The 24057-nt window shown below is 34.0% G+C and overlaps 1 protein-coding gene and 1 long non-coding RNA gene across 6 annotated transcripts in view; both read right to left on the bottom strand.

Moving 5' to 3' along the window:
• Positions 1–13073, bottom strand: part of LOC132609453 (dynamin-related protein 3A-like) — a 34357-nt gene extending 21284 nt beyond the window's left edge. Inside the window, exons 1-12 of one of the 5 annotated variants that reach the window (XM_060323438.1) lie at positions 12544–13073; positions 8181–8463; positions 7991–8019; positions 7729–7830; positions 3644–3718; positions 3505–3564; positions 2865–2978; positions 2561–2609; positions 1291–1400; positions 980–1072; positions 787–879; positions 501–638 (exon numbers count right to left, since the gene is read on the bottom strand). In XM_060323438.1, the coding sequence (XP_060179421.1) occupies positions 501–638; positions 787–879; positions 980–1072; positions 1291–1400; positions 2561–2609; positions 2865–2978; positions 3505–3564; positions 3644–3718; positions 7729–7830; positions 7991–8019; positions 8181–8463; positions 12544–12924 (1527 nt within the window). In that variant the 5' untranslated portion in view covers positions 12925–13073. The remainder of the gene's footprint in view (positions 1–500; positions 639–786; positions 880–979; positions 1073–1290; positions 1401–2560; positions 2610–2864; positions 2979–3504; positions 3565–3643; positions 3719–7728; positions 7831–7990; positions 8020–8180; positions 8464–12543) is intronic. The other 4 variants (XM_060323436.1, XM_060323437.1, XM_060323439.1 and 1 more) reach the window with 4 other exon arrangements.
• A 7457-nt stretch (positions 13074–20530) lies between these two features.
• On the bottom strand, positions 20531–22835 carry LOC132611463 (uncharacterized). Its single transcript, XR_009571675.1, has 4 exons — positions 22072–22835; positions 21747–21843; positions 21463–21576; positions 20531–20876 (listed from the first exon to the last, which is right to left on the bottom strand). It is a non-coding gene; the product is annotated as an uncharacterized LOC132611463 (long non-coding RNA).
• Between the last annotated feature and the right edge of the window lie 1222 nt (positions 22836–24057).

Raw genomic sequence — 24057 nt, 5'->3', positions numbered from 1 at the left:
AGAAATGTTACCATTGTCAAAAAAAAAAAAAAAAAAAAAAAAAGAACAAGGTAGACCTAAAATCACTTGAAAGGAAGTTCTTTGGAAAACTACAATCTCTTGGAATCATGCACGACTTGGCGATAGATAAAGCATAGTGCGGAAAAAATCAATAAAGGTGATACTAACTAATTCGGAATATGTATGTTAGTACGTTTACTTTAGGAATTATACTTTTAGGAGTCTGACACTTTTATGCTGAAAAAGGAAATTTCCAGTAGAGAATTCATATAGCTAACACCAACTTGTTTGGAATTGAGACATAGTTTGCTTTCATATATCTATAAAATTGGTTCTTTTTTTGCGTGAGAAAAACTCTTAAGACATATGAGTATCTACAGTCTGTAAACTGAAGGAGCCTTTAGTTTAAGCACATTACTTCAAGCAGAATGGTCAAAAAATATACAATCAGAGAACAGCATTGGAACCCATGGTTATGGACCCAAATCCGTTAGCAATACCTCCATTTCAATAAGATTTGTTATCATTCTTTCAGCAGGCTTTACACCATCTCGTAGAAACCTTGCTGTAACATCCTCTAGTCGCCTTCTTAACTCTGAGAAGCGCCGCAGTTCAACTGCTTCACAAGCACGACTAATCTGCAAGAATATCGAAAAGTATGTCCAACTGAATATCCATTGTGCCTCAAGGATCTAGTTTGTGTGTGTTCATATGATGCTCATGAGAGAGGGAACCTAAATACTGAAACTGTAAAAAACCATATTGGTCAAAAATACCCTTCATCACCTTTATAAGCTCATCATAGACAAATCGCAAGCACTGGATGCTGGGATCTAGCAGCCTAGCAATTTGTCTTCTAACCAAAACTTCAAATGGGACCTAAAACGCTTGTACCATCAGTATCATCCCAACGATTTCCACAATAGAAAGAATTATAGGTGCTCTGCTTGAAGCATAGATTTACAGTCATGGCACGCACCTCTGGCACAAATAGCGCATTTCTTGGACCAGTTGCATTGTGGATAGCTATTCTTATGTCCTCATCACTTAGATCTTCACAAGGATCAACATCCTACAGTGACACAAAAAGCAACATAGCTAGCTGATGTAGCATTAAAAGATTACTGCTGCTGCTAAAAGCCATCAGTAGCATTGTTAAGTATATAAAATCCTGGGAATATCTAAAGCAAGAAATATCAAAATAATATTGAACTTAGACCTTCGTTAGAAAAGTTAGTTCAAGAAAGATCAGCAGCAACAAGAAACTAATTGAGGAACAAAAAGTTGCACCTCCAAGCTCTTTCCAAAAATTGACTGGAATACGTGGTGAATCCGTGCTCCCCCTGACAATTCTTTAGTTGTCATTGCTTGAGTATTACCATCCACCTCTGCAGAAAATGCTGTTTATCACCAACAAATGCAAGAACGTTAGAAGCAATCAAAAAGTCTACTCCCTCTAGTTTGACTTGATTAACGTACTTTGACTAGCAAAATGATGAAGACAACACCATAAGAATGTGTTTTTTGTTTGTTAAAATGTTGAAGTGATTGAGGGAATAACTGACAAGACAGATGTTTATCAAATTCAAAAAAAAAAAAAAAAACTATATGTTATTTTGACCTTTTTAAATTGCAAAGTTTACCACTTCAAGGAAAAGATCAATCTTTTCAGACAGACGAAGAGTAGGTCAACCAAAATGAGACAAAAAGAGTCCAAATGAACTAAATGTTGCTACAGATTAATAATTGCCTAGTTTCACTCGGACAATCTGGGAAAGAGAATATGCATATCTAAATTAAATTCTATGTTATCGTATTTGAATAATAAGACTTAATTAAGTAAATAAAAGAGTTCTCTAACGACTTGAGCTTTTAGATGTGATGGTCACACATTTCATCATGGTATCAGAGCTAGACCCATTCAAATTCTTGGTTTCCCAAGGTCAAATCCCTATGTTATATTGTCATGCTCCAAATATCCCGTCTTGGGCATGTGGGGGATTTGGCGGTGGGGGGTGGGGAGGTGTTTGCAAAGACCTACATTGAGAGATTGGTAGGTTTCTTTACATGGTCTTGGCGCATGAGCTAGCGTTTAGGATTGAGTTAAACCTAAGGTCCATTTTTTATCAAGAGATCGAGTCCCATAATGCTTGTGGAGGGATAGGTAGGTCTCTTTATATGATTTTGGGTAATCCTTACCTCATAAGCTACCTTTTGGGGTTGAGGTAAGGATCAGAGCAGGAGGAGGTCTTGGGTTCGAGTCTCATTGTCACCCATTATTGAAAAGGATCTTCACGTGTTTGGCCCAAATCAAGCTCGCACGTGAGAAGACATGTTGAAGACATAACAAAGTAAATAAAAATATGCTCTCTATAATGGCTTTTATAGAGATGATGACATATTTCAACAGACCATATTGAGGCCATATAGTTAAAGTATTAATCATGTGATCATCCAAGTAACTAAAAAAGTATGATGGAGTACGAAGTTCCAGAATGGCAGAATGACATAACTATGGAACTGGCAAACTGCAATAAAAAGAAACCTAGATACTTCTCACCTTCAGAGTACTTCGTCAGAATATTCAACAGCATCGCTCCTTTTTCTCCCTGTCTCATAGATGCAACAAGATAATCAAGGGTGTAAAGTTAGAATCAATGTCCTACTTTTCTCTAGTAGTAAAATACATTGCTCCATCCATATTTTGGTCTCTTGATTTAAATTAAATAATATTCATTTATCTATGTTATTGTCTGATTAAGCATTCTCTTTCAATCATTTCTTCCATGCTTAACATTGTAATTCATAGATAATCACTTCCCAGCCAACAGATTTAAAATAACATCACAGCAGATTGTTCTCACTTTTGAGTCCAAAGCCTCTCCATAAGCATGTAACTCTTTTTCAACAGCAACCAAATGAGAAGTTAAATCGGTCTTCAAAGTGGGGAGAACATTTCGAATATGCTGCTCCAGAATCTGAAACAAAACAAAAGTATCTTAAGTTTAATGCTCTTATCTAATACTTTTTTAACATAAACAAAGATCTATATCACAGGAAGATAAGTCAATGATCTCCTTCTAGATTGACCGTCAAACAGGAATTTTATATCTGATGTCTCTATTCCAACTTTCTAAGCATAATGGTAAACAAAGTTACCATTTTCCGATTGCATCAATCAACAGAAAGGCGCAAAAGATATTGTTAACATGAATGCAATGCCCACAAGAAATGAAGGCCAAACATGAATTCAATAATTCCTATAAGGTTGGCCACAGTCCACAAAGGACAAGTGCCTTCTGAGGACAAGTGCATTCACTCCAACTATATCTTCCAATTTTGCCTCAAAATTACAGCAATGCTCTAAAGATGCATTTTTAGGCATTGAACAACCTCTTGGAAACACAAAAGACTTCTCTACAGTATGTAATAACATAATTTAGAACCGTTGATATGAAAATATGACAGCGTCTCCGTCCTTTCTCCATCAATTTTTGCTCTAACCTGATTTAGCTTCTTTGCCAACAGCGGGATTCCACATCGATCAGATAAACCACGGTACACCTTCAAAGAAACGCCAACTACCATGTAACAATGTAAAAGAATTACCATAAAAAAAACAATGAGATGAAAAATAGCAGACATGTACATGATGATCACGGAAGAATTGATCCTCATAAGCAAGTGCTTCTGTGATAGGACGATTCTTGTTAATATCCTGCAAAGTACTGTATATTATCGTACTTGGATCTATGTGAATTATAAACATAATATAAGTACCAAATGTATCGGTGAGTAAATGTGAAAATAGAAAGGAAAAACTCCTCACTGACTTGATCAAGTAACAAGCAGGTTATCAGCAACATAGTAGATAATCAATCTCTAAGCTAATAAAGTAGAAAAATAATTTATAACTAAATACAGAATATCCTAAGGTATCCTATAGAATAACTTATAAGATTTTCTTATTCAAGTACAATAGATCTAGACATGTATGAGATCTAGACATATTCTCGTGATATTCTAACATCTCCCCTCAAATTCAAAGTGGGGAAACAAACTTGAGTTTGTTTATTATGAAAGCAAAGAAAGTTGATGCCAAAATAACACTGGAATAGTGCTGAATCACCAAAAACAAATGTGATGATGGAATTCTTTCTCAGGGAAGTTGCTGGTAACCGCACGGCAAAAGAAAACATCAGCTGCCTACTTCTCCATTGTCCGGTAGCAGAATTATGGAGTATGTTTCACTTGATTTTTGGCATTAGCTGGGTCATGTCATTCCCTGTTAAGGATGTATATGACAGCTGAGCGCATGGAAAGTTAGATAAAACCATCAGCAATATATGAAGAACATTCTCTGCTAGTATTTTTGGTGTATATGACATAAAGGAAACATAAATGTTTGATGGTAGCTCAACTCCAAATCATTCCTTGAAGGCTAGGTGTCTTATGGATCTGTTTAGTTGGTGTAAACTCTCACTTGTAAATAGCATATAAACCATTTTTTGGATTTTGTAAGCTCCTGGTCCTAGTCGAATTCACATGTATTGGGACTAGTGGAATCACATTTGTAATTCTGCATCTTCTTGATGCCTTCAATGAATCTACTTACCTCATCAAACAAAGGTCCTTAAACTATACAAGGAAAGGAATCCATTCTCAATCGCAGAAAAGAGATATGATGTTGCAAATCTCTAGGACTTAAGCGTAAGTTGAATTGGCAGAAATGACAAGAAACTCAAGGTTAATGTGTCAACCATATAGAAAGTAGCACCACTGACACCTCAGCTAGTGGCGCCAAAAGGGATGTCGGGGATAGAATGGTGCTTGAACATTCTAGAGAGTGGAGTGGCACCCTAACTATTGTCAGAGAGAAGCGATGCATTAATGGTCACCGAAGAGAGAAGAGACGCTTGAAAACTTGTCCAGCGAGTAGCGGCAGAGCTTAGTGGAGAGAGGAACCGCATCAAACGCTTAAAGGAAGAAGAAAGAAGAAAAAGTTGGTCACTCAAGCGGCACATATTGGTCGACACCTCCAGCCAGTAATTGAAGCTATTTAAGTATCTACCAAGATCATACTCTGATGTCATATAAAGATAAAAATAAAATTAAAATAACTTCTCGTTGACTTGATCAGGTAACAATGTACAAGAGTTTTTCCTTATATAAGAGTCTTAGGCTACGTACAATACGCTCTATAACTAAATCCTACACAATATCCTAAGGTATCAATCTTATGCTTTTCTTATTCGAGTACAATGAATCTAGACAAATATTCTCTTGATATTCTAACAGTGGATACACACAGAATTCTTGTCTCCAATATAATTTACTCCTGTATTACTTTAAATCTTCTAAACCAAAAATTTAGAGCTAAAGTTGGCTAAAAAAATAATAGCTCAATGAAGGGCAAAACCACCCTCCAGATAGTTACTTGACGAAGTTGAGAAAATATGTTTTCGCTAAACCAGAAGATTATGTTGTCATGGAAAGTACCACATTTAGTTCCCGTACAAATATAGATACAAGGTTGAAGATATTCTTCGACATAATGTTCTATCAGGGTCCCTGTTGGCATTATAATGATATTTTAATATCACAAGAACACATTCACCCTTCACAAGAACTCCTTTCATCCTAATTAAATTTGACCCACTTTCTCTTTTAGCTTATCCAAAACTACTTTGCTCGCTTTCCCAAAATGGACAAGCTCTTCACTCAAAAGTTTTGAACTAATGTGTAGTGTAGAAAATTCTTCTGTTGAGTGGCCTGATAACAAGGAGATTATTGAATTGCTAGAGTAAGCCAATATAGCAATCCATCGCTTTTCCATTGATGTGACATTTTTACAACAATAAAGCACACGTTACATATTTACTACTCCCTCCTTCCCAATTTATGTTCACTTCCCGAGAGTCAATTTGAGTGATCTTAGAAGCTAAATTAGATTAAATCGACTCAGTCTTTTAAAATTAAGATTTAGTTATCCAAAAACTATATGAAAAGTACCAGAAGTTGCGATTCTTCTCATGTCAATAAAATGAGAAAATATATTTTAAAATGTTGGTCAAAGTTTACAATGTTTGAATCTCGAAAAGCGGAAAGTGTCACATAATTTGGGACAAAGGGAGTATATCATAAGCATATTGCCTTATTACAAAACCATTCAAACTTCATTTTCTAAAATCACTATGCCTATAAAAGGGGGTTTATCTACATTTGAATTGAGGGATCGAAACTCAAGACCTCATATAGTACATAACTACCTATGATGAAGCTTGGGAACCATAAGGGTCCATTATACACTGAGTTTTCAACGAACACCAGTGGTCCTCAAGGATTCTTGGTTCTAAAGAGAAAGCTCGGGAAACATATAAGATGTGAAAGCGTCTTTTAATAGTTTTTCTTAAGCTTTGACTTGAGTAAGAAGCAATATATACAAACTCAAGTGCATCTCCTCAACCATGGAAAGATTGTAAGGCATGCATAAGAGCAAAGGGCAACAGCATTGCATGGTTGTGGAAACACCTTAACGTTGCACATAATTCTTAAAGTAAATCAAACCTAGACCTTGGCTTATACGCATTATATACGATATAGAGACTGCTATTGCATAGAAGGTCATTAGTGTCAAACAAAAAACTACTAGAAACTTCAAATTTACATTGCAAAATGTCTGTGGAAGGAGAGGCCATTCTTCCAACTAATCACATCGCTAAGTACCTTGCCCTACCAAACCAAATCTCTGTTGATCTCAGAAGTGGCATAAAAAGGACAATATAAACTTAAAACGGAAGGGCGTCCGAGGACAATGTTGGGGCAGATATACAATAGAAATCTGATAGATATTAACAGAAACTTCAGATCTAATATATAAGCACAACTGACAACACCATGTCAAAAGTCATCTTTGCTCGTGAAAGGAAAGAAAGAATGTGAAATATGAAAGAACTAAATCAATATATGGTCTGTAATCAAGATGAAAGCCTATGTCCTGATATATTGAGGTGTAAGAGGTATATGCATCCAAATATGTATGGGTTTAGGCGCACGTCATGTGTTCGAACCCTGCTCTAGACAGAAGTCTGCTCTTTAAGGGGTCGTTTGGTGCATGGAATAAGCTGGGATATCCCAACACTAATTTTTTGTACCATGTTTGGTAGAAGGTATAAATTTATCCCGGGATAAATTTATACCTTGTACCAAACAAGGTATAAAATGCATCTCATCCCAAGAGATGGGATATCCCTTCTTATCCCACTTATACTGGGATTATTTTATACCATCTTTTAGATGGTATAAAATAATCCCAATAGATGGGATAAATTAGTCCCGGGATTATAATTTTGACTACCTACCAAACGACCCCTAAGTGTAGAAGGGCAGAGGCGCTGGCCCATTATCCAATTATTGTTTTTTTCTTATAAAGAAAAGGACAATATTAAGTAAATAAAAGTGTAAGATCTTTAACATCTTAAACCTTAAGATAAGATAGTCGCACACTTCTACAATGTAAGATACAAAATCTTACAGATGATCCTTAGCCTCCTGATACACAATACTTTGATGTCAATCAAAACAATAGTTTTTTCTTAATTGCTTTTGATGATATGAAGTGAGAGAGATACTGTCAGTAGTAGTCTTCTTATACTACTCTAGTTCACAAAAATGATGGGGCTTTAATAAAAAACAGCAAATGGTTGAAAAACAGATTCTATAATATACCTCTTGACTGCGGTTGACTACACCAATATAACCTAAACGAAGTGGAATAACTTTTCCAAGCAGAAAGTTTCTCGCATCGGTACCCTTATCCATTATATCTAGCTGCAGCCAAAACACAAGTAAGATCATACCGCTTCTTGACGATTTCACAAAGATGCTAATGAGCACATAGCCGAACAAATTTCCTTTTTCATGACATAGTTTTTTTTCGGATAGTGAAGGAGATGTTCTTTAACCTCCAATGGACAATTTTAAAACTAACCTTAGTTATTACGCCAATTGTACGTGTTCCTGCCAAATAATTTATCAAGTCAAGGCACTGGATGTGAATGATCAAATGAATTTCAGAAATCAGACAAAAACATATTTTGTCGGTGTGTATGCGTGTAAAATGACTTGAAGTACTAAAGCAATAAGTTTGAACTATGCAGACAACTACACCAAAGACCTACCAGTTGGATCCACCTCTTTAGCCATTTTTAGTGCATCAGAATTAGCCAAATCTGCATTTGCAGGAGAAACAGCCAATATGATTGAAGTATCTTGTTTAATATAGGACATTATCATATTTCTGATCCTTGCTTCAATATCACTGGGTTGGTCACCCACAGGAACTTTAGTAATTCCAGGTAGATCAACAAGTGTTATATTGAGAACATTGGGAGAACAGATTTTTAACCGAATTTGTTTATCCGAAATCCCCTTCTTAACTCCCACTTCTTTTTCTGTTTCAGCCTGCACCAATGAATCGGTTTATTCACATAAAAGGCATGAAAAAGATGTAAGTCCCAGTACATGACAAAGTTCAAAATTTTTAGGAAAAAAAAAAAGATATCTTCAACCTAGTAGTCAAAAAGAAAACAAGAAGAAGTTGACAAGCATCAGTAAATGAGATGAACATTCTACTTCCCGGCATGCAGTAACTTTGAACATTTCTTGCATACGAAATCTCACATAAAGGAGTAACAGACAATTTCCGTTTTGGTGGTGCCCCAAAAAGTTTAACGTAGCCTCAAATATGATATAACAAATTATCTTCTTCTTTTTTTCTTTCCATTTCAATCCAATCTATTCCTGCTAATTATTAGCTCGCACTTTAGTCCCACTATTTTGAGAAACTCTTAGTAAACATTCACTCATAACTCCTTACAGAATATCTGGAGTCAGACTTCCAAAAGAATGGCATGAACACACAAAATTAAAATACGACAGCTGAAATAGAGGAGTGCTATGGGAGATCGACAGACCGATACCTAGAAAAAAAAAAAAAGTTCTATAGATTAGTTGTAGACTAGCAATATTATATGGGAATCTATGTTGGGGCTCTCAACCCCAACATATTCACAAGATGAATGTAACTGAAATGTAGATATTTCAGATGGATGTGTACTCCTATAAGATTGGACAATATTAACTATGATCACGTGAGAGGTCGCATGAGATGGGTAGTATATTTCATATGTAGACTTCCATATGCACCAATCAATAGGTTTGACACATAATAACTTCTTTTTTTGTTTATTCTTTTGGCTTCTCTTTTTTTTTTTTTTTTTTTTTTAAATCAGGTAAAAAGTTGTTTCATTGATAAAGCATCTAGAGGATGCAGCAGCTTACAAGGTTTGACATAAAATAATTGACAGTGCCAAATGAGGATGAGGTAAACCTGAAATCATATGGAGGAAGTTGTCTCTTCAAATTAATGCAGACTTGGCTAAGAACAGAAAACATTGAAAGTAACGTATCTTTTTTCGCTGACCGAGAAATTTGCCTAAGAACCACCCGCAGCCTTTGAAACTCGGGATAATGGACTCGCGCCTCTACCTTCTCCATTTAAATACCAGGCTTAGTTCGCATAGCATAGGGCTTGAACCTGTGACCTAAGCACAAGTCCCTCAACCTTTGCCACTTGAACTAAGCCATGGTGGCAAAGCAACATATTTTATATGGCCAATACCAACTAGTTAGGATTTAGGCTTTGTAGTTACACTTAAATGCCGTCTAATTTTTAACGAGAATCTTTTTAATCCGCTTAGAGACATGATTATTAGTGTAGGAATAAGATTGAGATTCAAATAATCTCAAGATCTTCTTCTTCTTCTTCTTTTTTTCCTTTTTTTTTTTTTCTTTTTTTGATTTTTTGAGGATGGTAACAGAATAATCTCATGATCTTGAAAAACCCCCTAAATGTTCTAAAAGACAAATAAGTTAGTAATAGAGCAGAAATGAAGTAGATACTCGTATTTTTTATTTTTTTATTTTTGTGATAAGGTATAGATACCCGTATAGTCAACCCCAATTAGTTTGAGATTGACACATAGTTGATTAAAGATTCTTCCTGGTCCTCCATATAGAATGATGGATGAATATCCATGGATATACACGTGGAAACAACAAGAACAAAATTGGGTTGGAACTGAATAAAGATACAAGGCATGACTTCTCCCCGTATTATTTAAAAACACGATTATTATTACGCCTCAAATCTAACCAAGTTGAGATCGGCTATATGAATCCTTACTGACCATGTCACCACATTTAAGCTCATCTCAGCCACATATTATCCTCTTATTATTCAGGAAAGTGATGATATTACTTCACTTATTCTAAGCATGGCAAGCTAAAATTGTCTTATATTCTTTCTTCAGGAGTTCACACAAACTGGTTCTTAGCATGAAACTGATGCCAATCAACCTACTCTCTTTTTCCTTGTAAATCACACTATCCATCGCAATTCTTGTCAATAGCGAATAATATCTGATACCAATGAATAATTACGCTCAAAGAAAAACCAAAAGCAGAAATGTTGGTGCCATTCATCTTATTTTACTTATTTGCTTCTCTTCTTTATTTTATATGGACTTATTGCTTCTCTTATAGCTATCAATCGTGTATCTCATTGTCATTATTATCAAAAACACTTTAAAGTCCGGTCATAGAATATTGGGTGTACTATTAGATAACCATATCTCTGTGTAGCTTGTATATGAAATAGCTTTTGCTTTCTTTTCATCTGGCTATTAAGATGTTTTAGTTCGCCAGGTTGTCTCTTGCCTGCCCATGGATTCAGCAGCAGTTCGAAAGTTTGCCCTATTCGGGAATCTCCGGATCTATGTTTTTCCCATATTAGTGGAAGTACTTGACCTTATCAAAAAGAAGTACAAAAGGAAACAACATTGTGTGTCCTCCCAAGGGACAGCTTAGTTACCCAGAAGTCTAATTCAAGCCACAAGTCAGAGTTCGAATTAGGAAGCTACTGTCCAGTTTAATCTTCCTACTCAACTATGAAGAATGAAAAAAACAACTAAACAGAAAATGCTACCATCTATCGTAGGAAGAAAAAAAAAAAAAAAAAGAAACAAACTGCATTTCCAAGAGGATTAAATTTCTAATTGCATCAAGCGCAGCATGTAACCCCGAAAGGCAAAGTAACAGAACATAGCAGTTGCGAAGAAAACAAAGGGAAAAAAAAGCCAAAATAGAATCCAAGAACAGCCACAGGGCTGCGATTCAGTGGTCAGAATGTTCGCATAGGGCGCACATTATGAGTTCCATACCACCCACTACAAAAGGCATACTCCCCTGAGTTCGGAACCTGTGACCCAGCTTCGATGGGTGGAGCTAGAAGCTCGAGTACAGATTCAGCCGAAACCAGTAGCTTTTACTCAAACTATGTATTTGTGTTACCAAATTCACCAAATATGTATAAATATTAAATTTAAAACTCAGTTATTGCCACTTGAAGCAGTCATTCTAAAATCTAGAACCCATAAAGTTAAAATCCTAGTTCCACCTGTTGGCCAGCTAATTCATACTCCATCGGTCCCAATTTATGTTACACTCTTCGCTTTTTAGTCAGTACCAAAAAGAATGACACAATTCTATTTTTAATAGTAACAATTTATCTTTAAAATACTCATTTTACCCTTAAGATGACTTATAGTCACACAATTATCTATGACTAATCTTAGATTCCAAGATAGCGGTAAGGTCTGCATACACTACCTCCTCAAACCCCACTTGTGGGACTTCACAGGGTATATTGTTGTAATTTCCAAAATTCTTACTCCCTCCGTCCCAATTTAAGTATGTTACTTTCCTTTTTGGTCTATCCCAAAAAGAGTGTCTCTTTCTATATTTAGTAAGTTGACAAGTCAAACATCCTACATAGCAAGTTTAAAACCACAAGATTCAATGGACACTTAAGACATTACACACATCTTTAATTTAGGACCACACAAAATTCAAAAGTCTCCTTTTATTTCTTAAATTAGCACTGAGGGAGTACTTTAAAACTTAAAGTCTGTGCCCACTCAAACACCTTCATACAACAGAGTGAGTAATTCCACTTCATGGGAGATGGAGAAGTGGGAGAGGGTATAGGCAGGGGCGGAGCCAATTAATCACTAGGGGTTTCATCTTCGGCAAAAAATTACCTAGATTAAAATTATTTTTATGTATATATATAGTAGACGTTGAACTCCCTCAGCTTATTCATTTGTTTATTACTTTATATTTTTAAACCCCTCGGAGTAAATCCTGGCTCCGCCACTGGATTAACGTATTCAAGTGGGTCCAAGGTATGTAGAATGACCAAAATGCCCTTTAATAGTTGACTTAAACTGGCCATTAAACTCATGGAAAGTTGAAATTGAAGAGTTGTAAAAAAAAAAAAGGACAATGTTTATAGACTAAAAGGGAAAGCAAGACAAACCAATTTTGAAAAGGAGGGCGCGGGCGCACTTAATTTCTTAAACTTCATGTACCGTCAACCACATTTACATTCCACCAAAAAAAAAAAAAAAAAAAAAAACTGACCAGAATTTCACGGCGAATAGCTGAAAAATCATAGAACCGTTTCTCAGGAAAATGACCAAACTCTCCCCATTCAAGACAATCATCATTATTATCACCAATTCCTTTAGGGCATTTCTCAAGTTGAAGTAGTAGCGGTCTACGAGTACAAATATCACTGCCACGTGGCAGGAAATCACGTCCAACTAAAGCTTCAAGCACACTCGATTTTCCGCTACTTTGACTACCAACAACCACCACTTGTGGTAACCGGAGACCGGTAAGACGATGATCGCCGATGTCATTACTGAGTGATGAGAAGATATCTTGAAGTTTATTGATTATTGGAATCACTGATGAACCAATGAACAATGACGGAACGTCGTCGTTTGATTTCTTGCCCATTGGTTTGATGCAATTTTGCTATCACTGTGAGAGATGAAGAATGGAGGACTATGGAGAAACTGGAGTTCTTAAAGGGGTTGAAGATTCTTGGAAAGAAAAGCTGCTTCTTTTTTTTTTTTCCTAGGAAATTTGAAAAGTTTTAATACTAAAACCTTTGGCATGCTTAAGAGAGGAGGAAAGGTCCAAAATGGTCCTATAAGTTTGGACTTCAACTCAAAATAAACCTTTTTTTTTTTTTTTTTTTTTAAGGTGAAGCACTAATTGTCCTTCATCTATCCAATTGGAACACATTTAGTGCTAGTAGCCCGTTTGGATTGGCTTATAGGTTAGCTTATAAGTTGTTTTCAGCTTTTTTGAGTGTTTGGCTGGCCAGCTTAAAGTCATTTTATGCTTAAAATAAGCTCAAAAAAATAATTGGACCCATTTGACTTAGTTTATCTAAAGCAGCTTATAAGCTGAAAATAGCTTATAAGCCAAAAAAAATAAGTTGGACTACCCCAACTTATTTTTTTCAGCTTATAAGCTGCAAACAGCTTTAAGCTGTAACTTTAAGCTGTAAGCCAATCCAAACGGGCTCTAGGTAACTTGTTGCTGGATGTTGTACTATTATGTTAATGGTGGCAAGATTTTATTGGGGACCAGTGATTACCTAATATCTAGAGGGGACCACATTGCAAGGATGAAGAATTATAGAATTTGGCTATAAAATTGATTTCAAAAGGGTAAAAGAAAAATTTGCTTTTTCTGCACATCACGTGCACAAGTGCTTTGTTTAGTGCAATTTGTTTTTGTTGGTTTCTTTATTTCTTTCTTTCTTTCTTTCTATTCCTTCTATTCTTTAATATTAAATTTTCAATGCAATTGTCTTTGGCAATACCTGTGTTATCCGTACATAAAGAAACTATATATTTTACTTAAACTATGGTAAACTTCAAAGATCAATTAGAATGTTTGAATGTTTTTTTTTTTTTTTGGTTTTCTTCGGCGTGTAAAATAATGTGAAGGAAAACAAAAGTTTTCAAGCCTGAAGTTCCACGTTATAATCACTATATTTATTTTGAGACTTCAACATGTATATATATATATTTACAAAATTGTTTATTAATGGTATTGAGATACAATTTCCACTTTTAAAAGAATCATGGAATCAAGGTATAGAATGTTGAGATTTAGTTCTAAACCTAAAATTATAGGATTAGTTTTCCTAGGCTAATTTGGAATATTTATTTATGGTATTGAATAGATTGAGGCTATTGGAGATTGTTTGAAGATTTGACACTTCAAGAGAGTTGCGTTCCGGTTATAAGGCAAGTGAGGCTTAAACTCTTAGTTTACTTGCTTTTCATAAAAAGCATATGGTTTGTGTTGTATGTATGCATTTAAACCATTTAGTTCGTGTGAGTGAGCAAGCATGATCTAAATTGGATAATTTCCAAGTTTCTAAAGTAATGACCGTATGAGTCCTTTAGCGTAATTTCGCTTAAATAGATACTATTTATATAAATGTAAAGTTTGGAAGTGGTATTGATTGGATGTATGTTCCACTTATCATATCTTCAGAGGGTCATACTTCCACAGGTCCCAATGATGTTCGGTGAGAGATAGATGCTAGAATTTTAAGTAACCCGAGTAAGATGGGGGTAAATAATGCCCTCTCCGGACGACGGGGTAAGACATAGACAAATACGTACTATGTCCCGTGAGCATAGATTCAGATTCAATGTAGTGCATCTATTGCTCGTCTGGGTAAGATGGGTGTAAATAATGCCCTCTCCGAAAGACGGGGTAAGACATAGACAAATACGTACTATGTCCCGTGAGCATACATTCAGATTCAGTGTATTTCATGTATTGCTCGTCCGGGTAAGATGGGGGTAAATAATGCCCTCTCCGGAAAACGGGGTAAGACATAGATAAATACGTACTATGTCCCGTGAGCATAGATTCAGATTTAGAGTATTTCATATTTTGCTTGGTTGTGCTTCATGATTTTAGCTTTAGCTTCAGTGCTTGTATATATTTAATAAATTTGTACTGTGTAATTGCTTTTATGCATTATCAGGGATTTCAAAGACTTGCCCCAGGGGTAAGCTGAGAGTATCGATGATCTTGCTGGGTCTACACTTGTTGATGTTGTATGTGTGCAGGTGTGGTTAACGGTGACCAGGTAGCCGATACTTGATTCATTCCAGCTTTGTTCAGTCCAGTTCAGTAGAGGTGAGCCACCATTAGATCATGGCGGCCTCTTCTTTTTTAGTTGACTTAGTAGTATTCCGAGCTACATCTCGTACTTTTATAGCCAGACTAACAGTTCCATGACTTAGACATTTTTATGGGGTTTATGGGCAAGACTCAGTATTTGTATTTTGCTTCCGCACTTTTCTTTATATTATGAGACTTTGCGTATTATTCATTTTATTCGTTAATTTTTGCATGATTTGCTTAGAGGGTTCACCTTATGGGTAGAAACTCGTCAGGTGCCCGGTCACGGCCTGAGTGTTAGATTTGGGTCGTGACATCCTTAGAATGTATAGTTGATCAATGTCGACTATACAACTGCAAAATAGTACTAATTAATTTTATTATAGAAATGCTTAATAATTACTGCTATCAATTAATTGATACTTTTTGTTTGATTAAAATATGGCTAGTTTCGTATGTAAAATTTAAAAACATGAACTATGTATATAACCATAGTACTGAATACAACATTGAAATCGTAGAGAAGGTACGATTGATATTTCGATACTTCATGAAAAGAATAAAAACGTAAATGAGCAAAAGTCACATTATCAATGAACAACGAATATGTTCCACAGTCAATCCTAAACTTATTTATGATACTAGATGACCCATGCCCGTTCTGAACACGGAATTATGCCAACCATCGTCGTTCAAAAGAGGTTTGATCATGGGAAAACATACTTATTTTAATTATTTAGAGCCCGTTTGGATTGACTTATAAGTTGCTTATAAGTTGTTTTCAATTTTTTTGAGTGTTTGGCTGGTCAACTTAAAGTCATTTTGTGCTTAAAATAAGCTCAAAAAAAATAATTGGACCCATTTAACTTAGCTTATCTAAAGCAGTTTATAAGCTGAAAACAGCTTATAAGCCAAAAAAAAAAAGTTAGACTATCCCAATTTATTTTTTTTAGCTTATAAGTTGCAAACAGCTCATAGGCATAAGCCCATCCAAACAGGCTCTTAGTAGGTTTACCCCCAAATAAATAAATAAAATAGCAATACGATCAAGCTGACTAAATCTTAGCATAAGTACGAGCCATATCATATATATTCGATTGTGGAACAAAATTGGAAAATTACATTCCTAAGCTTGCTTCCATGAAAATGAGGAAGAAATAAACATTTGATTATTCGTGTTCATGTTGGCGGTCCACTAATACAAAAGGATGCTACAATTGAATGAAGTCCTAGCTGTGAAAGTGTCAAAACTCTTTCAATGAAGACTAATCAAAATAATTAGGGCCCATTTGTCCATGAGAATTATTCACTTTTTTCGAAATATTTTTTCACTTTTTTTTACTATATGGTATTTGGCAATAAAAATTTCAAATACAATTTGAAATTATATTTAAAATTTGAAAAACAATCAAAACTTGTTTTTCACTTTCAATACATTCAAACAACCAAATATTCTTTGCAAAAACTATAACCAAGCACAACTCCAATTTCAACTCCAACTCTAAAATACCAAATAAAGTGAAAAATATTTGATTTTCATGCCAAACGCATACTTAGTTCGAAAGGAATATGGTCATAACAAAACTCTTTAAAGAAAGACGAATTAAAATACTTAGTTCGTAAGGAATGTGGTCATGACTTAGTGGGAGTCAATTCTCTCTCCTATATAAGAGGTGAGAGTGGTACAGCTGAAGCAGACAGCTTGTTGCGCAAGGTATTTTCGAAAATTCACGTTTATATGCTTTAAAGGCATTGTACGTATAGCCCTATCACCTGTACATGAATATAAACTGCAGACAGTCTGGGGACCACTTCAATTTGAATGCAACGCGCTACATTTGCATCTTTTGAAATTCCAGCTATCTTCCAATGAGGGTCCCACATTTGTAACTCTTTGTTTGTCACTGTTGGCTTCTTTACCTTCTTATGTTCTTTTTATTTATAAAGTAGCACTCCTACTATTTTTGTATCTGCTTTTCAAATTAGCAGTAAAATGTTGTAATTAAGCATATATGCTTGGAAATGTTTCTTAAAACTTCCTCTTGACTTATTTGTGAACGTTGGCCTCTTTACCTTTTTATTTCTTTTTATTTATAAAGTAGCACTCCTACTATTTTCGTATCTGTTTTTCAAATTAGCTGTAAAATGTTGTAATTAAGCATATATGCTTGGAAATCAATATATATAATAAATCTAGGAATAAAAAAAGTGATGTGGCACCTTTCTTTGGCCAAGAAACATAATTATCTTTTTTCTTCATTTTTTGGACTTTTCTCTATTTTTTTTTACCATTTATGTGCTATGTTAAATAATCTCAAAGTCATTCCTTTAACCCTCTTAATTAAATTAAATATCCAATGTCAAAATTTAAAAGAATCATCTCTTTAACTCTCTTAATATTACTCCCACGATCCATCAATTGAATAAAAATTAATTGTTGCTCTCAAATACTAGCCCTAAATGGGTACTTTAAATTTTCAGTTTTTAAACCTTTTGTTACCTATTATTATTACCCTATTTTTATGACCTTCGTTATCCATCATCAGAATAGTTGTAGACTTACATCAAATATATTTAGCACCCAAAAGTTCTCATCAATTTTTTTTATCCACCATGTGATAACTGATAAGTAACACATTTTATCTACTTTCCCACTAATCGTGTTGGTCATTCCTTTTGATCTCAGGTGATTAGTTCTTTTAAATTTTGTGTTTCGGCTTTCTTTTTTTCTTTTTGAAATATTTATATAATATCATACTGTTACTTCTTAAATGTTTGTGATTTTTTGCAAGTTGAAAATAGGTGACTAATGGGGTTATATGTGGATATAATTTTATCCTATTTTTGTTTGGTAAGTTATCGGTATGTTTTTATTGGCGAATTGATATAACTTTCTTATGTTACTTTCTTCTTCTTTTGCTTCTTATTTTAATATCTAGTGTGTATGAACTTTCTTGAATCGAATGAAGGTTTTTCAGGCACTATAGTTTTTGGTGTCAATTGGCCAATGGGGTTATATGTGGATGTAATTTTACCCTATTTTTGTTTGGTAAGTTGTCGGTATGTTTTTGTTGGCAAATTAATATGATTTTGTATGTTTTTCCAGATACTAAAGTTTTTTGTGTCGATCATTTTCTATCTTTTTAAAAAAAAAAAAAAAACAATTTGTCTTCTCATTCCTCTATTCTATAAATAATATAAGCAAATAATATAAGCATGCCCTTTGTTGGACAGCTGCTAAAGTAAGATATCAACAATAGTAAGTGAAGATGTTATTTTAAAATAATCTTTACCAAATAATTTTACGTATTTTCAATTAAAAAAAGAATTAGTTAATGATAAATTTCTCAGTAGTCGAAAGAAGGATTGTCAATGAAATTTAAGCTTGAATATTCAACTGTTTTTTGAATTGTCTCTCCCTTTTAACGATGTCATGTATAGAATTCGTAGGAACTTTTTTAAAAAGAAATGAACAGCTTTTTAGATTTTATAACTTTTAGTGTAGCATCGATATTTTTAGGACGGAAAAAGAGTAGCTTTAGAGTGGAGTAGTCGGTTATAAAAATGAGATATTCCAATGAGAAAAGAGCATAAAAATAGAGAATTTGTCTTAGAATGAATGGGCAAGGAAGCAAGAAGAAGAAGAAGAAGAAGAGAAAAAGAGTTAGATAAATACTTAATATATCAAATAAAAAGGAAAATTCATCCATATAGATTATTATTATTATATAAAATTCAAGTATTTCTGAATGATTGAAAAGTAAAAATTCGTAATTGATAAAAATTAAAGAAAAAGGAAAATAAGTGACAATAATAAATTAGCTTGGAACTTAAAATGTAATCTATTTTGAATTTGAAAAGAAGATATTAAAAAAAAATTATGATCGCGCTTCATTCACTAGTGTTTCTTAAAACTTCCTCTTGACTTTCTCTAATTGAACTTGGTTTTCCATGCTTTAAACTTAATAATTTGCATAAAACAATAAAGTTTCTTACCTAAATCGCTTAATCAATACTGCTAAAAAAAATTAAATTTATGAATCCATAATGAGTCAGTGCTGATTCTTCTGCCTAGTCTAAGATAAGGACGCCAAAACAATGTTTTTCTACAGAAATAACAACAAAGAAAATGTCGGTGCATCATACAGTTTACAAAGCTCAGAGTGTAACAATTTGCTATATTTGCCTTTGGAAATGAATCAACTAAAAAGGACAACAACAACAACATATCCAGTGTAATTCCACAAGACTAAAGTAAAGCTCTGATGCATTATTTATCCAATAGCCAGTACCTCAAAATCATATAATTTGGCCCTAAAAAATTAAAAGTGCCAACTAATTAAAAGGCAATATCTCTAAAGAAAAGGCAAACAACCAAAAGACTTTTTCCAATGGCTTACACAAGCAGCAAGCTCAAGTTTAATGTAAGGGAAATAAATGTCCGGAGGAAGCAGTCATAATATCAGAGTTTATTATACAAAGTCTAAGGTAAAATGCATAATACGAATGGATAACACAGTAATTATTGAATGACATAAAACCAACCTTAAAGAACTTGACATACCCAGTATATTCCGACAAGTGGGGTTTGGGGAGGGTGGGTATGCGCAGAGCTTACCCCTACCTTTGTGGGGTAGAGAGGTTTCCGATAGACCCTCGGCTCAATAAAATCTTTTTCAGTCATGTCTTACAAAATAAAGATCAAGCCCAGAACCATTTAGGAAAAGATTTGAAAGACTCTGTCGAATAGCTTTGGATAGGTTTTTCAAGGCAAGAAATACCAAAACAAAATTCTAATACAACCAAACAATGTTCTAAATCAACATAGTCGAAAAGTATTGTAGTTAAGAAAATTCAAGAATATTTCATACAAACGCAATGATCTATTTATACTTTCAGAATCACATGGATATTAAGCTAAGCGTTACTTTAGTTTTATAGAGAAGACTTAAAATTCCCGCAACAGAAATAGGCAACAAATGGTTTGAGCAGAGGGTCTTTTGGAAACAGCCTCTCTGCCCCCAAAAAGCAGGGGCTTACATCCTTACCCCACTTGTGGATCACACTGAGTATGTTATTGTTGGTCATTTTTTTTAATTTTTGTTTTGATATGAGTGTTAGAATATGTAAATATGCAGTTACCATCTTTATTGATGTAAATATATTAGAAAAATATTTAGTTACCATTCTGGTTAGGTGTATATTTAGTTACCCTCATTATAGCTAGGTGTATATTTAGTTACCTTCATTATAGCCTAGGATCTTTGTATATATACACCCGTTGAGTAAGATTAATGCAAGCAGATTATTACCTTCTTACAATGAGATTGTAAATAATAGCAATCAATGCATGTAAATAAGTACCAAATTATATAGACAGCATTGAACGCTACATGCTGGTTATTATTAACATACATTTCAAGACAATGTATCTACGAATACTGTATTTTTGGCAGGTGATACATTCTGTTAAATACTGAAGTATCACATACTTTAATCATCTATGATTGAACTATTACATCTATGCAATTTACATATTGAGAAACTAAATAGTCTCCATATTTGGAAAGGGGAAATTACCGGCAAAATTGCAATATTGATAAAGATGATGAAACTATCCTCAACAAGTTCCATTGATTGGTCTGAAGCCCCTGTATCTGCAGTGAATCCATCTTCATGCATATCTCCTTGTATGCATCAGCTTTATGTATGCTAACAGTTGAGCAGCTCCCATGACCCATCTGTATTCTCTAGGCATAGTTGTATCATCATCAGTACATAGACATCTCACTTTGATTTGCTTATATCATGAACTTATATTGGTTGCAAGGCAAATAAAAAATACATTCACAACTGCTTGAAAAGATAATTTACTCGATACTCTAAAGAAAATTTCAACCTTTCACTATAACAAAAATGTAGGAACACTGATATTGATCTTCCAAACTTACAAATCCAGAAATTTCGTGGTAGTTGCATCGACCAATATATGTCAGTAGCATTGACATATATACAGAATCCAAATTATTTAGTTTAGCAGAAATATTACACTACCCCGTTTTCATTGCAATCACACAGATGAGTTTGATTGCATCAAGTTTCATTAATGCGAATTTTTATAAGTAACACGATTAGTACAAAAGAGTGCAAGTAATTAAAATATTTAATCTTAAATATTGAGTTTTAAGAAGTAGGTAAATTCACTTCGTCTTGTATTATTCGAAAATGGCACAATACGGCTTAGTGTTGTGGTATACTTATATAATTGAAGAAAACTAACAATTTATCGACAGTTAAAATACGCATATGACTAACCATTTTGATGTAATATCTTACCCGATATAGTATATAGGTAGATAATTGGCCTCAGCGAGATGTTGTACGTCTCTTTCTACTCGCTTTTGTCATTGTGGAGCTGCAAAATGGTCACACACGCACACACATTGATTCCTGGAAAATTGGTTAGGGGAAAAGGGTTGAATCACATTTGCATATGAAAAAAGATTGGACATGACAATCTTGAAATGGCTGATGCCATCAAAGTGAATGAATCAACATAAGATTAAGGGTACAATTGGGTACAATTTTGCCCAACTCCAAGAGATAGATCACTTATTTACCAAGAATAAACTTCACTGAGAGACATTTCCTCAAGTAGTTTTGTGCTGACAAAGAGTAAAGCTCCAAAAGCCTCAAATTCTGAGCATCACTTTTAACCTGTACAACATGAAAACAAAATGCATTTTAGTACCCTGGTTAAGCTACTAAAAGAAACGGTTAAATAATGTTACACTTAATACAGTATAGAATCCAGATTTGAAATTTGAAGTCAAATGGTCATGACCAAAAAGCATTAAACAAAGTACTTAATCAGTCCATACAAATAAAGAAAGAATTTTAACAGAGAAGTTTCTGCAATCAAAATGTAAAGCACAAAACATTGACCTGAAGTCAGTATCAGCGAATTCCTGAGCAATTCTCAACCAATATACATGAAATATCAAAACTCATAGAAAAGCTGCAAGGAGAAATTGACGAAGTCTATGAATATAAAAGGACTTGCCCATCCGTCGACCTTGCCAAGGCATGGAAGGAGATCAATGACATTATCCCAAACTTGTTTTAAACAACATAAATGCTTGGGCTGATCTGAAAGTAGACCCTGTAGAAAAGCAGAACGGAAAAATCCTATAGATTCAAGCGACCAGCTTGGAGCCCTGATAAGTACCCCTTCCAACAAAAACAAACATAAAAGAACTTTGAATAATTAGATGCTCATATAAAGTAAAATGACTTATTGACAGAATATGTTAGCTGAAAGTAAGACACTAAATAAAAACAGAACACATAGATCAAATTCACAAGAAAACAGCCCCTTAATTCCTCGCTATTCCTTTTTTTTTTTGGAGCCACTCACAAGTCACAACATGTTCATACATTTCATTGAGATTAGTTGTTATGGTAATCAACCATCTGATGTCTCATCATTCAATTTGACCATTTCAGAAAACAACTCCCCACCTTGGATGCATTCTAAAAATGTAAAAATAAAGTCCTTTGCATAACCAGAAGATGTAAAGAAAATGGTAAAGGCTGATGTGCTTCAAATTAAATAGCCTGCAGTAAAAATAAACTGAAAGCAGTTTTAACTTGCTGAAACTAAATAATCTTCCGCGGAAGTGAAAACTAAAATAAAATATTAAGCAATTAGCCTCTCTTAAAGTTTGGTCAATAACAATTTTGTTTAGAAGATGGCAAGGCAAAGCCAATTTACACCGATTAACGTACTGTGAAAAAGTAAAGTTGATTTTTTGGAGGTACAAAAAATTTTAGATATTTAGTAAGGGATCTAGAATAGTCTAGTGTAGGATCTTGGATAATTATCTTAAAGAAAAATCTAAATATTCTAGAGTAGTATTAGAAGATAAGGCTAACTAGATATTTTGTAGATATACCTAAATAGTTCTATCTAGAACCATCCCTAAACAAGTATAAATAAGGTTGGCTTTAGTCATTTGTAACCAAGCCAAGCCAACTCAATTGTAAGTCATTCAAGTCAATTCAAGAAAGTCTTCTTCAACCAAATTCTCCTTTTCATAGCTTCCTCTTCTTTAGTTGAATCTTCCGATCTTAGTTAACGATCTTGGGCTAGCAGAAGGTCTCCCCGATTTACTTTTCTTCTGCTATATTAAAAAAAATTAAAGTAAAAAAGAAAGAAATCTGTTGGTTTCCATTACTCCATTTATACGAAATCAAAGGGAAAAGGATACAAATGGTCATTCGGGTGAAACTATTGACAGCGAGTGGCCCAAGAATTTTAAAATTCATTTTTTAGCCTTTTAAAAATAATTTCATTTTCTAGTAATTTTTCAACTTATTCCAGCATATGTATATAAATTGTATCATTGTTGTATATGTATCACTAATGTATCATGCATATAGAAACTGTACCATTGTTATATAGAATAGGTATCCCAACAGTACATGTAGAATAGGTATCCTTACAGTATATGTATAGAATATGTATCATTGTTGTGTAGTTTGTGTATTATAAATGTATAATCAATGTATACTCACTAAAATGTATCATTGTTGTATATGTGTAAAAAATGTAATATTGTTGGGTAATTTTGTATAAGAAATGTATAATCAACGTATACTCACTAATCATACATATATTATACAATTATTATACACATATTATACATGTTCTGAGATATTTAAGTAATACTACGTTCTAGAAAATGTATCACTGTTGTATAATTTCATTTTAATAAATAAATATATAATCAACGTATACCAACTAATTACACACATATTCTACATGTTTTGGACATTTCTTGAAGATTCAATCAATGTATACTTACTAATTATACACATATTATACATGTTTTGGGATATTTTTTGAAGACTCAATGTGATTTTTTTTTC

The sequence above is a fragment of the Lycium barbarum genome, chromosome 9, assembly GCF_019175385.1.
Source record: "Lycium barbarum isolate Lr01 chromosome 9, ASM1917538v2, whole genome shotgun sequence".
NCBI lineage: Eukaryota > Viridiplantae > Streptophyta > Magnoliopsida > Solanales > Solanaceae > Lycium > Lycium barbarum.
This window is presented reverse-complemented; position numbering and strand designations above follow the sequence as displayed.